The sequence below is a fragment of the Anoplopoma fimbria genome, chromosome 20 (genome assembly GCF_027596085.1).
Source record: "Anoplopoma fimbria isolate UVic2021 breed Golden Eagle Sablefish chromosome 20, Afim_UVic_2022, whole genome shotgun sequence".
Classification (NCBI taxonomy): Eukaryota; Metazoa; Chordata; class Actinopteri; order Perciformes; family Anoplopomatidae; genus Anoplopoma; species Anoplopoma fimbria.
In genome coordinates this window covers 1,813,520-1,828,649 of record NC_072468.1, presented here as the reverse complement: position 1 = coordinate 1,828,649, position 15,130 = coordinate 1,813,520, and the positions used below count along the sequence as shown (strand labels likewise).

Sequence of the window (15,130 nt, the reverse complement as noted above, 5' to 3'; positions counted from 1 at the left end):
CGTACCTCTACGATGCCATGACTGATAGTGCCATATGGCTTCCTGCGCACGAGGAGCAGGCTGATTACCATCACCATGGCAATCGCCACGGCCACCACAAGCAACCCAACCATGGCGCCACGGTTAAACGTTTCCAAGGCATCGGGTTGCTATGGAAAGAAAAAATTGTGCAGTTAGACAATAAACACGGGAAATATATAGGGAGATGGGTCATTTGAATTTGAATTCATGCAAATTTCTTCACAAATTTTCTAACAAAAACATGATGTTAATGTATCATTATGCCCTTACCAGCTCATCTCTCTCGATCTCGGGGGGCTTGTTGACTACCTGCTTGAGCTCCACAGAGGTGTTGATCTAAGACGAAAGGAAATATGTCAGAAACAGAAACATTGAAAATATTAATATACACATTTATCTATTTGAATTATCAACAGCTTTTTAGATTGGCCAAAATTATCATCAGCTTACCTTTTCCTCATATTCATAAGTAGGGCCTCTCTCAGATGTGGTATAATCATATTCATCAACTGCAGACACTAAGGATCACAGGAATAAAAATGAAATTAAACATTTAGCCGGAAGCAAAAATAAGTACACTTCAGTCACTGTAAAAAGACATGCTTTAATGACACTGAATACCAGCTCACCTTTCTTGTTAGTCTGTACTTCTTTAGAGAAAAAAAGAGGAGGAAAAGCGTAATTAAAACAGAAGCCTGTGAGAAGTTGTACATGCCACATACACCATTAGGATGGACTTAAGAATGTTGAATTTGTTGGTGTGTGTATGAGGAGAATGTGATGTACATACCAATGCGGGGAGGATAAGGCCTGTTCTGGAAGGCTCTCTCCTCTTCCTCCTCATCGTCCTTTTCCTCCTCGCTCTCAGCAGGCAGAAGCTCCTCAGTAGTGCGGGTCTCAGAGAAGGAGGTGGTCATGAGCTCACTGATGTCTCCTCTTTCTGCTTTGACCAGCTCCTCTACAGGTGATACAGACAGAAAAGAGTAATCAAGACAGATATGTTACAACTTTAATTACTACAAAAATAGTTTACACACAGCGGTCCGTGGATTTGAAAACAGTGTAGTTTAGCTTACGGATATCATTGTGCAGCTCTTCAGCCAAGGTAGGATCCTTGTACAGCAGTGCAAGACTCTGGTTCATCCTCTCTTCAATTACATGGAGATGTGTGTACACCTGAAAAATAATAAAATGCATTTTTAATAGGCTTTTTACCAAAACAGTCCAACAGAGTGTGAACAAGGAGACTGTGTTTTGAACTGGTCTTAGTTGTGAAAAGAGAAGCAGTGAATTGCTTCCTTAAATTAAAAAAGCCCAGATAGACCTATGTAGTCATGTGTCTAAAGCTGAGTTGATCTAAGTTTAATGAAAAGAACATTGGTGGCTGGTTCGACTCTGTGAGTTCAGTATTTATCAACTTTTCAGGACACAATGTTCTGTTTGTTACATTGTCAGCAGAAAGGAGTCTTGCATCTCAAAAGCACAGGTGTTTGCAAAAAAGCCTCTCAGTAGAGAGTACGTCACACACACAAACACACACACACACACACACACACACACACACACACACACACACACACACACACACACACACACACACACACACACACACACACACACTCAGACAAACACCTGGAATTTCATCTGCTCAGCCTTCTGGGGGTCAACAGCCACAATATGCTGGTAATGCCTGAGAGTGTGTCTGCGGTCCTTCTGCTCTGCAGCCATGTATCGCTTCAGAGCCTGCAGCACACGCTCTGGCTGGAAGACAGAGTTGAAGGGAGGACAGAGTCAGGGAATGCCAGACAGTGAGATAAATGTACCACACAGAGATAATCTCAAGGTGATCTTAGACCTACCTGAGGGGGCTCAGACTGCACGGCAGTGAGGTAGTTCTCCAGGGCCAGGCGACGGTTGTTGTTGAGTATGGCCTCCACTCTGGCAAGATGTGTCTCGACCAGCCTCTGCCTCTCTCCAGCGACCTGTTCCTCCAGAGTTTGCAGCACAGACTGGAAGTGCTGGTAGCAGAAAGATAAAGGAGTAGATGCAAGCATGACTAAAGCTAGAGCTACATTGCCACAGGATAAGTTAAAGTAAAGAATAAAGCAAGTTAACAAACCTCATTCAGGGCCTGTCGCTCTAACTTTGGCAGATTCTTTGACTGGTTGTCTGCCTCTGCCCATTCCTTCATGATCTAAGGAATAAGAGAGACACAATATCAGTTTATTTCTATAAAAGTATCACAGTCACTATCATAGTTATGAAATACGGTATAACCTGTATAAACATGGCTGTGGCTTTGGTTTAGCAATTGAATGTGGTCACATTACATACACTGCCTGTTGACTGGTGCACATGTAAGCGCTACGTTACTGATCTTCATTCACAGTTTGACAAGGTTTGGTTTTAAGAACTTTGATGTCTGTCTTAAAAAAATAGTATGACACTGGGAAATACAGTTATTCACTGTTTAGCAAAGAGTTAAATGAGAAGCACAGCTCGTAAGAAACAGCAATGTCATATATGTATAACATCTATGTTTAATCCATACAAAATGTGAAGTGTAGAAATGACAGGTTAAGTGTGCCATGTGCTATTTCTTTGCTGGGCCAAATGACTTCCTTAAAGTGACAAGACAAGACAACAAAGTCATCAAGAAAACAAAGGGTGTTTGCCAATGTTGAACTACTTCTTGAAAAGTTGGACAGTAGTTGTCTTTTAAGGCCTCAAAAGAATGATAGCAGTAACAAGTAATTTGGGAATGAAAAGAAAACCACGATGCAGACATCAATGTCTGATTTACTAAGTTGTCCTATTTTACATAGAAGGGTTGTTATGAAAGAACAGTTAGCTCATCGCAACTGTGCATCTGTAAAGATATGGTTCTTATCGAAACTGAGATGTGCTTAGCTGCACTGATGAAAACACGGAATTTGTGGTAAAACCACAAATCAAAAAGACAATCTTGAAGTTGTACAGCTGCTGTCTTAAAATTGTGAACATTTGTGCATGTAAGGTACACACATATGAACACACGTCGTCAGATGAGCAGTGTGATAAACTCTTAACTTCCATCATGTGCTATATGAAACTCTACCTCCAAAACCACTGCAGAGAATATTTATAGTTTATTGATAATATCTTTAACTACTCTCAATAAATGGTTACTTGACTTGGGCTACATTGAACATTTCTGTCATTCTTTTCTTTATCTGCTTCCCTGAATGCATTTAAAATGTTTCCAGGCCAGTGACCTGTCATTCTGAAAATTAGATTAGAAATGAGAGCATTGGAACAGTGAGTCTCAGTCCGACCTGCCAGCCAACTATTAGCCTGTTCTCAGCCCTGTGAAATGCACCTCATTGATGCGCTTCATTCTGCGCTCCTCCAGGTCTGTTTTGGCACGCAGGAAGTTGGCATGCTCGGTGTCATCAACTGGCTTCTCAAAATAAACATCGACGCCATCTGTGGGCCGAGGTATAGTCACTAGATGGGAGGGACAGAAAACAGAGGTTATTACTGTCACGCAGACTGCAAGAGCCAGAAAGCAATTATCCTGTAATCAAAAGCCCCGGTCAAAATGTGACAGTGTGTTCACTGTGAAGGTAGCAAGAGGGAGGGAAGGCAATTTTACAATTTGAGGAAGGAAAAAATGAGACAAGCAACAATAGGAAACTACATCAGCTTTTTCCTGGAGAGAATTTGGACTGAAGATGATAATATTTTTTATTACCCCAGCAGAAGTCCAGGGAAATATACATCACTGTGTGCAACTGCCACAACTACACATTACAATGGATTCTCTGGCTTTCACTAATCCTAAATATTGGAATTTTTTTTGAATATTATTGAAAAAGCAATTGCTTTAATCTTCTGCTTTAAGATATTGTATCTGGATTTTAAACAAAGGCATATGTTCAACATTATTCTAAATGCAACTAAAACAGTTTTACTTATTAAGTAAATATTTATACTTTCTGATTTTAACAGAAAGTTGCATGAGGGTTAATAAACCTCTAACAAAACCATAACATACCCGACTCAAAACCGACTAAAAAAGTATTGACATCTTAGTCAAGTTCATGTGTATAGTGGTCAACTGCTCCATTTACTTATTTAGTGGTCAGTATAGACCGATGAGAGGCCAACCTGAAAATGAATAAAGCAGTGCAAACAGCCATGTATTTTTAGACAGAGACACTTTGGCATGCATACACCACATGAATGCACTGATGAGTATGGCCACACGTGTTGGACGAAAACAGAGCTCCCTTCCTGTTACTGAACACTACACCCATTGTGGGTATTTAGTCCTTTTGTGTTGTTAACTATAGCTACTAAACAATCACAGTAAGCCAAGACTTTTTAGAAACAATGAAAGGATAAACTCACAGCTGTCCCCCTTCATCAGAGGTGCAGAGGTGGTGGGTTTGTGGCTTTTCTCGTAGTAGGAGTCCAGATAGTCTAACGTCTGGTAGGGACCTGAGTCAATGGTGTATTCATACTCTTCTGGATCTTTCACAGCTATTGCCTCCTCCTCCTCCTCCTCTTCTTCCGCCTCCTCTTCATCAACTTCCTCCTCCCCCTCTTCTTCCTCCTCCTCCTCCTCATCCTCCACTACTTCATCATCCTCCTCTTCCATATCGGCCTCGTCCACATATGTGTCAGGAGTGGGGTCTGTCACTTTGGTGCTGTGGAAAGTTATTACTCTGATTACCATTAACACACAGTCTCTCATCCTCTAACAACTCCGAGTTGCCAAGCTGAATCATCTTACACAGAGTTGAGTTTTCCACTGGTGTGAGATGAGAGTGTCTGAGGACCGGCAGGGACGTCTCTTTCCTCTGTCTCTCCTTTGCCACTGGAAGTCCCTCGGCCTGGGCAGCACACATACTCAACCCCCCGGAAGTGGTCTCCACATGGCAACAGCATCCCGTAGCTATGGAGCTCCAAATTGTCTGCAGTGCATTCCTGAGAGGGAAAACACAATACGTAAGGTTGGAAAATATAGTTTCCTTTTTTTTTGGGAGAATTTAAAAAGCTGAGAGGAGGTGATATGTGGGAGTATTACACCTTGAGCTTTACCACCATTCTGCCCTTTAAAAATAAACCTCAGGTAGGTGTACTGATAAAGTATGACGTGATACACGACACATGACTGTGTCAACAAGTCTAGTCTATTATTTACAGATGATTGTTTGTTACTGGCACTGTAAAAGGTCATTGTGTACTTGAAAATGCCCCAATGGAAAGTGTCATAAAAATCAGCTTCATGCTTTACCGTGGCTTGTAAACCTTTCTTTTCCTAATTCATAGGTCTTCAGTCAACAATTTTAAATGTCTAAAAACACAACATCTGCCAACTATTTATCTGCCCTCCTCACCTCCTTAGCGATGTTGTGCCAGTACACGTAACTCTCGCATGCATCCATCTGCTCTTGGTGGAGGAAACGGCATCGGTCGGGCACCAGCAGGGCCTCGCTCACATACTCCCCCTCTGCAGTAGGATGGAAGAAAAGTTGAAGTCAGTGTTAGACGATTTCAAGCAGTGGGAGTGTTTTAAGTGTGCTTTAAAAGGACAGAAAGAGAGAATATGAATGAACACAAGCAATTTGATACAAAGAATGCATGAAAACAACATGATAGTGGATTAGAATAGTTAGATTGGGATGGGGTGCATAAATCAGAAACTGACAGAAAGCATTTATGTTTAATGTTTGAGCATTTTGAGAAGACAAGCTATAGCTACAGTAGCAAGCCCATGAAGTCAATATAAAACATATATTATAGAGAACATGAATGCAGATGGCTACTTTGTTTTTTACAATAAAGCATACAGAAATAAACAATAGGATTTATAGTCTATGCACATGCTGGTCTTTTTGGCAATTTCTTTTGGAAAATGTTCACTGATACAACAGGCAGAACAGTAAAAAAAAATCAAACAAGTTAGAGTGAGTTCTACAGCGCTGTTCATAAGAACCCAAGGTGACTCACTGTTTATTACTCACTCATTCATTCACTCATCCTTTGTTAGCCTATCTGTCCCTCTAGTGGCTGACGGCAGACATGGCCTCTTTGCAATAATGTCGAACTGAACATCCTGCATTGTATCACTGTCTATCTAGTGTTGTAATAGTAAGACATTCAGAAAGCTCTGGCACTGGGGGATGTAAAATGATTGTTATTTAAATCAATGTTAAGTCATATGTGCTACTAAAAGCATGCTTATGTTGTTGGCTTTCACATTAGTTGCATAGGCATGATAAAACTCTCGTATTTTTCGGAATTGTCAATGAATAATGGTTTGTGTCACTCTATATTTGATTCAAAAATGTTCATGTTGTTGTATTTTGGGACCCATTAAGACACAATGCTGTAGGTCTTGTTGAGTATTGAGACTGTGGAGTGTTTCAGCCTGAAAATAGCCCAAAAGTGTCTTTTCTGGGGGGAAACCATAGTTTTCATGAGTTTCTTTAAGTAAGGGCCTCAGGACTAATATCAACCAGTTTCCTTGTGTTTTCATGAAAACGTGATGCTTTCATCACTTTTAGATGCATTTTCAGCTTTTCTGCCCCCAAAAGATGTTTCAGCCGGGAAATACCCCAAAAGTGTCTTTTCTGGGAGGAAACCATAGTTTACAAGAGTTTCTAAAAGAAAGCCCATCGGAAGAGGATATTTACAAGTTTCCTTGTATGTATTCATGAAAGCATGATACTTTCATCACTTTTAGATGCATTTCCGGTTTCTGGTTTCGTTTTAAAGAAACCCCCTACATCTGAAAAGGATGTGTTGTTGACCCCAATTGTTCAAAAGTAAATGTGTGGCCTGACCTTTTCTGGGAACAGCTCAAGATCTTGTGAAAAACGCTTATTGGCCTTCTTACCAAGAGTTAGATAAGAAGATCAATTCCATTAAAGACATGTGGCGTGTTACTATTTGTTTTATTTTTCTACAAATACCGTCATGTAAAAATGGTGAATTGTCGTGTTTACATTTGGATTATGTTATCTTTGGACGGAGTCATATTAGCTGTGTGTGCAATGTTTCTGGTTTGAATCTGGTTGTGGACTATTGTTGCATGTCATCACTCTCAAAAAGAAAAAAGTAAATTTATGATACAGATGGTTTGACCTCAAGCACACAGTCAGTTTTGAAATGTAAAGGAGTAAATCTAATCCTGTGTATTCTTGGTGGTGTATTTATCTAAAGGCAGTGCGGCGTTGTTCTTACCTAGACAGCGGTAGGGCAGGACTATGTAGGGGTGTGTCTGGCAGTGGCCCCAACCTTTCTTACACCAGGCGGGGATGGTGGCAGGTCTTTTTGACTCCTCTATGTGGGAGATTGGAAGTGCTGGGTAGATCTGGACGTACAGGTACATGCAGAGACAACAGGAAACACAGAAACAGATAGATGGATGGACAGAACAGACGGTTTGAAGACAAGAGGAGCAGTGGAGGGAAAATCGGTTAGAGAAGAGGTTTGGGAATTGGTTGGGAGGGGTAGAATAAAAGTAGCAGGATCCGGGGAGAAGAGGAGGGAGAGCACAGTCAGTGGGAAGAAGACTAACAAGGGAGAGAGTCATGCAACATATTCTCTGACCACTTATACAAAGCTGTGTACGGCCTTTGTTTGAAGCCACCTTACACAAATATACACTAAACATTTCAGTGAATATATTATCTTTCAATATTTCCAATTATGCAGTTTGACTTCTTTCACTTAGAGTTGGGGACAATATATCAAACTCATAATTAGGTTTAATAGTGAGAGAAATGTAGCTGCCGCAGAGTCTGAATGCACACTAAAGTGCTTTCATCACAAATGTCAAGGAAAACAGGGAGGCTTTTGTGTAAAAGCCATCACAGATTCATAATGTGTCTGCTAATCGCATTACAGTCCATTCAGGCTGGTGGCGGCTGCTCTCTGCTCAAGCAAGGTCTACTTTGACCTCCAGATGGCGCTTGGTTGCCTTAAATGTGGCACTTCAAATAAATATTTCTGAAGGAGGAGTTTGTTGAGAGTGTGTGTACCATTGATTACCTGACAGTAGATGTTAAAGAGAACACATATCAGGTAACAAGATGAGGAAAAGTAGATGGTGCTACAAATGAAATATTGTTATATTCCAACAGGACACCATCACTTCACTATATATGGTCAAATATATAGATTTATAGGACAGGTGTTAGACAAACCAAATTAGAGAATAAGAATACATTGTTTTACTTGAAGTCTTCTACAGTGTTGATTTCATGCTGCATTCTTTCAAAACAAGCTCTTTGCCATTAAGGGACAGTCTGCTGTTAGAAAGTATTGATCTGGGCTGGTGTTATTTACACTTGTTCAAGTTTATGTTATTTCCCTTGCATGGTTCAGAACCTACCTCCTGACAGTAGGACAGGATTTCACCGGGCTCTTTGAAGCAGCCTTGGTGGCCCTGAGGATCCGGCTCCCACTGGCCAGTCTGTAGGTTCATGTGCAGGAGCTGACGGCCGCAGAACATGGCAATCTGCGGCTCTGCCACCTGGATGTTTGGCCCGTTCACCTCGGTCATGGCCAGAGCCTAGAGAGCATAGGGAGGGAGGGGAGGGGGAGACAAGGGAGATGAGGACGAGTCGATACAAATACAGTGGCTGATAATATTGTGTTTGAAGCTGATCCATGGCGGGTAGACCACAGATAATTCCTAAATGCACTCCGGCACTATCCAACATTAGACCAAGAGTGTAAGTCAGGGTGCTAGACTGAGTGAATGAGTGTAAGATCGAAACAGAGAGGCGAGAATGTAGAGAGAGGAAGGGGCAGCTAATGCATGGGAGTGCAATTGAGTGCAGCCTGCAAGCTTAAAGTCAATATTGGAAAACCTAAAATTCAGGAAAGATCCATAGAAGACCCGCTGTTGAAATAACTATGAAGTGAATGACAAGACGAGGAAATAAAAGGCCTGAGGAATGGACTGGTGGCCTATGCTCCCTGTTAGCTGGACAGCTAGCTGAGACAGCTGAGAAAAGAAGGAATGGATTGTGGATGAAAAGGAAGGTTTAAAGCAAAAATATACAAGACTATGTAAAAAATTGCCTTCCCCTCCTCCAGCATCATTCTAGGATGTTGTTATTGATCGCGGGATATGTTTCCTCTGCCTGGGGGAGGGCCCAGGGGACCCCACATAGAGGAAGAAGCACCAGCTAGGGCTGGGAGTCAGGTGTTAATACAAGCTCATTGACCGATGGGCCACTTCACTACATTAACACACAGCACAGAGACAGAGAGAGTCCAGGGAGGAATAAAAGAGGGGAGAGGTTAGGTAGGAGGAAGAGAAAGCTCTATAAACAGCACAAGCAAGGAGTCCATCTGCCTTAACAGACAAAACATATTTTTCAGAAAATGTGACAGCAGCAAGGCCTCAAGAATCATGAGGAAATATATCGTGTTCCCCTGGATGTCTGAGTCATCTCTTTAGCATAAATGCATTGTTTACCAAACACATGCACACAGTGTTCTGCAGGTCACTTAGCTCAAGTAAAAGCCATGTTTACTCAGTGCGTCCTCTGACAGTAACGTTCACGGTAGAGTACGTGTGATAATGTTTACTGCCCAACCCCTAAAACTCCTCAAAAAGGCATCCAGTGCCCCAGAGCCTGTGTATGGCTCATATCCTTTCATCTGTGCTGACAGACAGAGAGATAGACCTACTGACGACAGACAAGACGAGCAACGCTGAGCCAATTAGAAGGAAGTTGCCCAAAGGGAAGAAACGGAGGAGATAAAATATGGGAGAGTGACGCCTGATCAAAGGGAAGCCCCGCTATGGCCGACCGGAGCTCAAGTGTTTGAAGTCCTAATTAAAATTCACACAGAATTAAATAAATATATAAAACCCTTTGAGTAAATGTACAATAAATATAAAAGGCCCTCAGCAGTCTATGCATTATAATTATGCTAAGAGGAGTTTGTGTTTCTGCATGTCCTAGCAGATTTCTTACAAATTACGGATCTACTTTTCATTACTTCTGACCATTTCCCAAAGCAAAGGGCGTCGAGTTTTTCAGATTTATGAATGCAGTTTCTACCTTATAGGCCATGCATTTTTTATTATTGTTTGAATATAAAATACTAAATGAATACAAAGTTGCTTGAGACAGTCAACGTGCTACATGATAGATTCACTCTTTGAACATCATTTTTTTTAAAGCTACAAAATTGACCTTCCCCTTTTCTTTTTGGGAATATTTTCCCATTGTTTGTCTTATGGTTTTTTTGACAATATAGCTCTCTAAAACAATGATGTTTTGCAGCCAACTCTAAATCTTTGGCTGTCAGCACTTGCTGACAACTTCAGTGTGATGGATTACCGGTCTCATGCAAGTTTCAAGTCCCTGCAAGTTAATGATCACCCCAAAGTTAAATTAATGAAAACAATGGCTGCTTGAAGACATGAACTATAACTATAGTGTGCTTTGGGAAATTGTTGATCTATTCTTTGTAGTAAGTTCACAGGCAATTAATGTTAAAATTGAAGTATCTTTTTCTAGTTTCACAGTATCAAATGTTATATTTTAGAAAACTTAATGACAAATGTGAGTTATTGATAGTGCTGAATTGAAGCTTTTTATTGATTCAGAGTATTATTGGATGAGCACAAGAAAACAGTGCTGAAGCTGCTGGAACAGTCCTTCCAGTGTAGCTGCTGAGCTACTGTCTAAATAGATATATCTCTCGCTGACTCCGGGAAGGTCAGTGCCACAAAGAAAAAAATACTTCCGGATATTTGAGAAGATAACCTGGCAGCTCCCCCTGGTCCAGCTCTCTCATTCTGCCTGCTCTCCAATACTGCACTCGCAGAAAATCAATGCTGAGCAACTGCAACTGTATCGCCACGTTCCCCCCAATCAATAGCAGTCCATCAGGAGTCGGAGGCCCTGACCTCCAGCTAGGAGAGGCCGCACACCCAGCCTTCAGCCTGATCTGGGACCAGATTAGATCTCCCTCTTGTGATAACTCCTGATAAGGAATACTGTTTTAAGATGTACACATGGTCTTCACTACACATAGACACATAGAGTCAGTATCACATAAACATCTCTCAGGGCCTGACGTCACATATACCCACTCTGTTCTGCTGCTTGAATGCAACACAGTGCTTTTGTAGGCGTTTCACTGTATTCTCCCAGCAATAACAGAAGCAGTCATCAGCATGTGTCAGTCCTTTGTTTTATTCTGACGAGCATCAATTACTGGACAGAATGTTTTTTACTTTATTAATCTTTAGTGCCAAAAGAATAAACACCGACTTGGGAAATAAGTAAATGCAATACTAAGGAGTCTGTGAAACATCTGGCAAGACTGTGCTTGAACCCCTGCATGACGTTAGAAGCCTGATTTCATTCCAGTGAATGTTGTTGACTGTACGTTAAATACTACTTATTAAATACTTTGTTTAGTCACATTGAACCTTGGTTACTTTATTACATTAAAATATATAACTTTTACAATTTAGCCAAGCAATTAGTGCTAAAATACCATTTAATGTATTTTTTGAAAGTATAATTGCATTATGTTGATCATTCTTAAGCACTTCTTAAGATCACATATCATTGGTATTTCTGTAAAAACAACTCAATAGCCAACCTGAAGCCAAGCCAGGATAGTACTGCACACATATTTATGTACTCTGAGTGCTGTTTGTGCAACAGGAGAGTGGAGTGGATCTAACAAGCTGCTACAATTGTTTAAACGGCAAATTGTTCAGCCAAAAACAGAGTCTACCTGATAACAACGGGCATTTGGAAAAGAAGATCCAGCACTGACTTTTCCTTTAGCAACCTTATCAGGTCAAAATTCGTATTTGTTCTATACTGATGACCAAATATCTGGAATATGAATGACTGCACTTTGTACTTTTAGCCTTTTTTAACTGTTAGTATGCTCACATGCTAAAGTAAGATGTTGAACATTGGTATATTAAACCTCTTAAACATCAGCATGCTAGCATTAGGACAGAGCCTCTAGCATGTTTGTAGGCAGTGTAGATGATTCACGGCATATATTCAATATTACTAAGCATTATTTGAAAATATGCTATTTAAATATTGTTCCTAATTTAGCCAAAGCAGCAAGGTAATGTTTACAAAGATTCAAAGAGTAAAAAATGCTTTCCTCACAATGATTTGGGGTCTTTAGTAGACCCATTGGTGTACACACTAAATACAGATTAAATAGCCACAGACAATAGTCCTCTGTGGTGAAGGATTAGGCTTTCATTCACAGCTAAAAATAGCTTTTGTAGCAGTAACTGAGTCATACTCTTATGCCTTCATTAAGCTCTTTTGTCCTTGTTACATTATATAGCTGTAGATCCCTTTGGACAGACAAACATGCAAACAAAGATTGGTCTGCAGTTTCCATTCCGATGCCAATTTCAGTATATAGTGTTAAGACTGTTGTGGTGTGAGCACGGCAGGTTAAGTCTCTCTGAATATTCCCAGTCTCCATCGGGAGCTGAGGCACACTGATCCAGTTGGCTTCACAATAATGCTTCACAATCTGTCAACAATCGTGCTTCTTTTCTGGTAAAGGACAGGAACATAGTCATAGGTTGGTAAGGAAGTACTGTTCAACCATCCCACATATCGTGTCCTAGTGCTGATAAGGCTGAACAGGCAGACAGCCCAGAAGCCTGACAGCTCCCCACTGCAGGGAATGCTGCATCATTTATAATGACCTGGTGATAAAAAGCATCGATTGGCATTCTGCCTTTCCACTAGGTTCTTTTACTCCGTTAGCTCCCTTGAAATTCTATTTTTACTCTGATCTGCTTTTCCATATTGGTTGCTTGCTTCACTTTGTAATCACACGTGTGCCTTCAAAATTGCTGGAGCAGAAAGCATCACAAGGAAACTAAGTGATCCCACAGAGACACACTGTGCGCTGTAGCAGAAGCTATGGAAAAAGCCAGTGCGGATACAATAATGGTTAATTATAATTTCACAAATATCCCTTTCATAAATAATGCTGCAGTGTGGAGCTCCCAAAATAAGAACCTACAACATATTTGATCTTGCAACATAAATGCTTCTGTCAGTCAGGGCTGGGTTTGGGCCAGGGCAGTGCATTTACATGTTCCTCCAGAATCTTCCACCCTGTTCCAATTAAATTTTCAGCACCTGTTCCGCCCTTATGTTGCAGGATGACTTCATCCTCTGTAATGATGCAATCTCCTGGCCCTGGCAGGCAAGCCAGAGCAGAAAAGGCGGAGCGGAGCAGCCCACCCATCATTTGTCACCTTTTAGAAGTTGCTGCCAGACTTTACATTGGAGAACCATACCATAAATGCATCAAAGGCTTCAGATAGATGTCTTTTAGTGCTTGTAGCATAAAGCAGCACAACCACAGTGAGCCTGTGATATCCCAAGTATTTTTATTCCCTTGCATACAATTGTGTTTCATTGTGTTTTTGTTTCTGGTTTGTCCTTTCATGCACTGGGTTTTATTTATCTATAATTCATTTGTTGAATACTTCTCTTGTCATCTTACATGCTCTAAAATATCTGAGGTGTATTCTCTGTGTGCATTTAATTCTGTTACAAGGTACATGTTTCCATTTGTGCATATGTTGTGTGAAACACTATGGTACACACTTCAACTTGAAAATATATAAAGACTCTCCAGTCAGAGATGTATTGTAGGGAGCCTGCTTTACACCTGATAATTAACTAGAGACATCAGACCCCTGTGGAGCTAATCCCTACTTAGCAACAGGGATATGGGATATCCCATTTTACTGAAAAACACCATGTAGTGACAATGTAATCAAACAACAACCATCACTAAGACAAAACAACTTGTAAAATTCCAGAATCTGTAGGTCCATCCAGCAACACTTTAACATTGTACATATGCTCTCAATACTTTGAGTGTTGCAATATACTTCAAATCAATTTATTTCCAAAGAAATACCATAATGTTATACTGGTAATACATGCAATAAATCATTTACTATTAAATTGTTCTACTGGACAAACTATGAGCTTTGACATGCCTCGTGTGAAAAGCCAGGCTGGATCGTGATTAATATAATGTTGTGCACTGAACACTTGTGTACAGTACACACCCACGTACAAATACTCCTCACCGATGCATAAGTCCTGCATGTATGAGACACACGAACCTTCCCGAGGACGTCTTTGTGCTTCTCTGCAGCACAGATGGCTGAATAGTGGGTGTCTTCCTGCTCTCCGGGCCCCTCCTTTACTCTTTCTCTATATTCCCCTCTCTCTGCCTCCTCTCAAGGCTGAGCTCAATCTGGCCCAGCCGCCCTATCCTTGATATCTCCCTTGTCCCACCCTCCCTCCCTAACAGCTTTCACACAATGCCTGACACTCTGCTGTTTGGCCCTCCTTCCCTAGGCCAGTACTAAATGGCCAGAGAGATTTGGGAGCATTCATCATTGTAATCATGTTGGTTAATTATTCATAGGCTCCATCAGGCTTCTTCCTGGTGTGGCATGTAGTTATTAGAGAGTAGCAACATTAGTCTGCCAGACTCTCATGGTGCAGCAGAGGGGACAAAGGAGGATAGAGCAGGTTAGCGTAGCACATTGACACCCATTATTATACATATCTGACTAATGGCTAATTGAAGCCATTCATTTTCCATTCAGAAGCGACTGATATTTTCCGGCAGGATGGAAAATATTGCTCTACAGCTTCCTAATGTAAACCACGTATAGCAGTAAAGTTACTTATTGAATACTAAACCTCATTTTAATACTTAATTGCCAACCATTACAAGAGAGGCTTTTTGGTTGCAAAGATGTGCAAACATCAGGGCCTTCTCTAAGTCAGGCTTCATCAGTCCAGCCTCCAGCTGGGCACACTGGGAGCAGATGGCCCCATAATCACCAGGGTTCATCTAGGTCTGAAACAGCTGCCAAAACCAGCTCAAAGAATTTGATTCAATTTCAAGTTTAGCTTAAAATACAGGACATGTGAGATGGCATCACTGCAAGAGACTCCATAGATCTGGAGGCTGGCGGTGCCAACCATTTCATGATCATGGTTATTATGGAGTCTGTTTACTCAGTGCTGTGCAAACTGGGGTCTGTATA

General features: G+C 41.1%; 1 protein-coding gene across 3 annotated transcripts in view; it reads right to left on the bottom strand.

Moving 5' to 3' along the window:
- aplp1 (amyloid beta (A4) precursor-like protein 1) overlaps positions 1–15,130 on the bottom strand; it is a 31,175-nt gene that overhangs the window by 4,674 nt on the left and 11,371 nt on the right. For 2 of the 3 annotated variants that reach the window (XM_054622277.1, XM_054622278.1), the window contains exons 2-16: positions 8,408–8,587; positions 7,255–7,384; positions 5,406–5,518; positions 4,799–4,992; positions 4,414–4,712; positions 3,380–3,507; positions 2,141–2,215; positions 1,881–2,039; positions 1,654–1,782; positions 1,098–1,197; positions 812–979; positions 651–671; positions 472–539; positions 292–357; positions 6–149 (exon numbers count right to left, since the gene is read on the bottom strand). In XM_054622277.1, coding sequence (XP_054478252.1) covers positions 6–149; positions 292–357; positions 472–539; positions 651–671; positions 812–979; positions 1,098–1,197; positions 1,654–1,782; positions 1,881–2,039; positions 2,141–2,215; positions 3,380–3,507; positions 4,414–4,712; positions 4,799–4,992; positions 5,406–5,518; positions 7,255–7,384; positions 8,408–8,587 — 1,974 coding nt within the window. The remainder of the gene's footprint in view (positions 1–5; positions 150–291; positions 358–471; positions 540–650; positions 672–811; positions 980–1,097; positions 1,198–1,653; positions 1,783–1,880; positions 2,040–2,140; positions 2,216–3,379; positions 3,508–4,413; positions 4,713–4,798; positions 4,993–5,405; positions 5,519–7,254; positions 7,385–8,407; positions 8,588–15,130) is intronic. The other variant, XM_054622279.1, reaches the window with a different exon arrangement.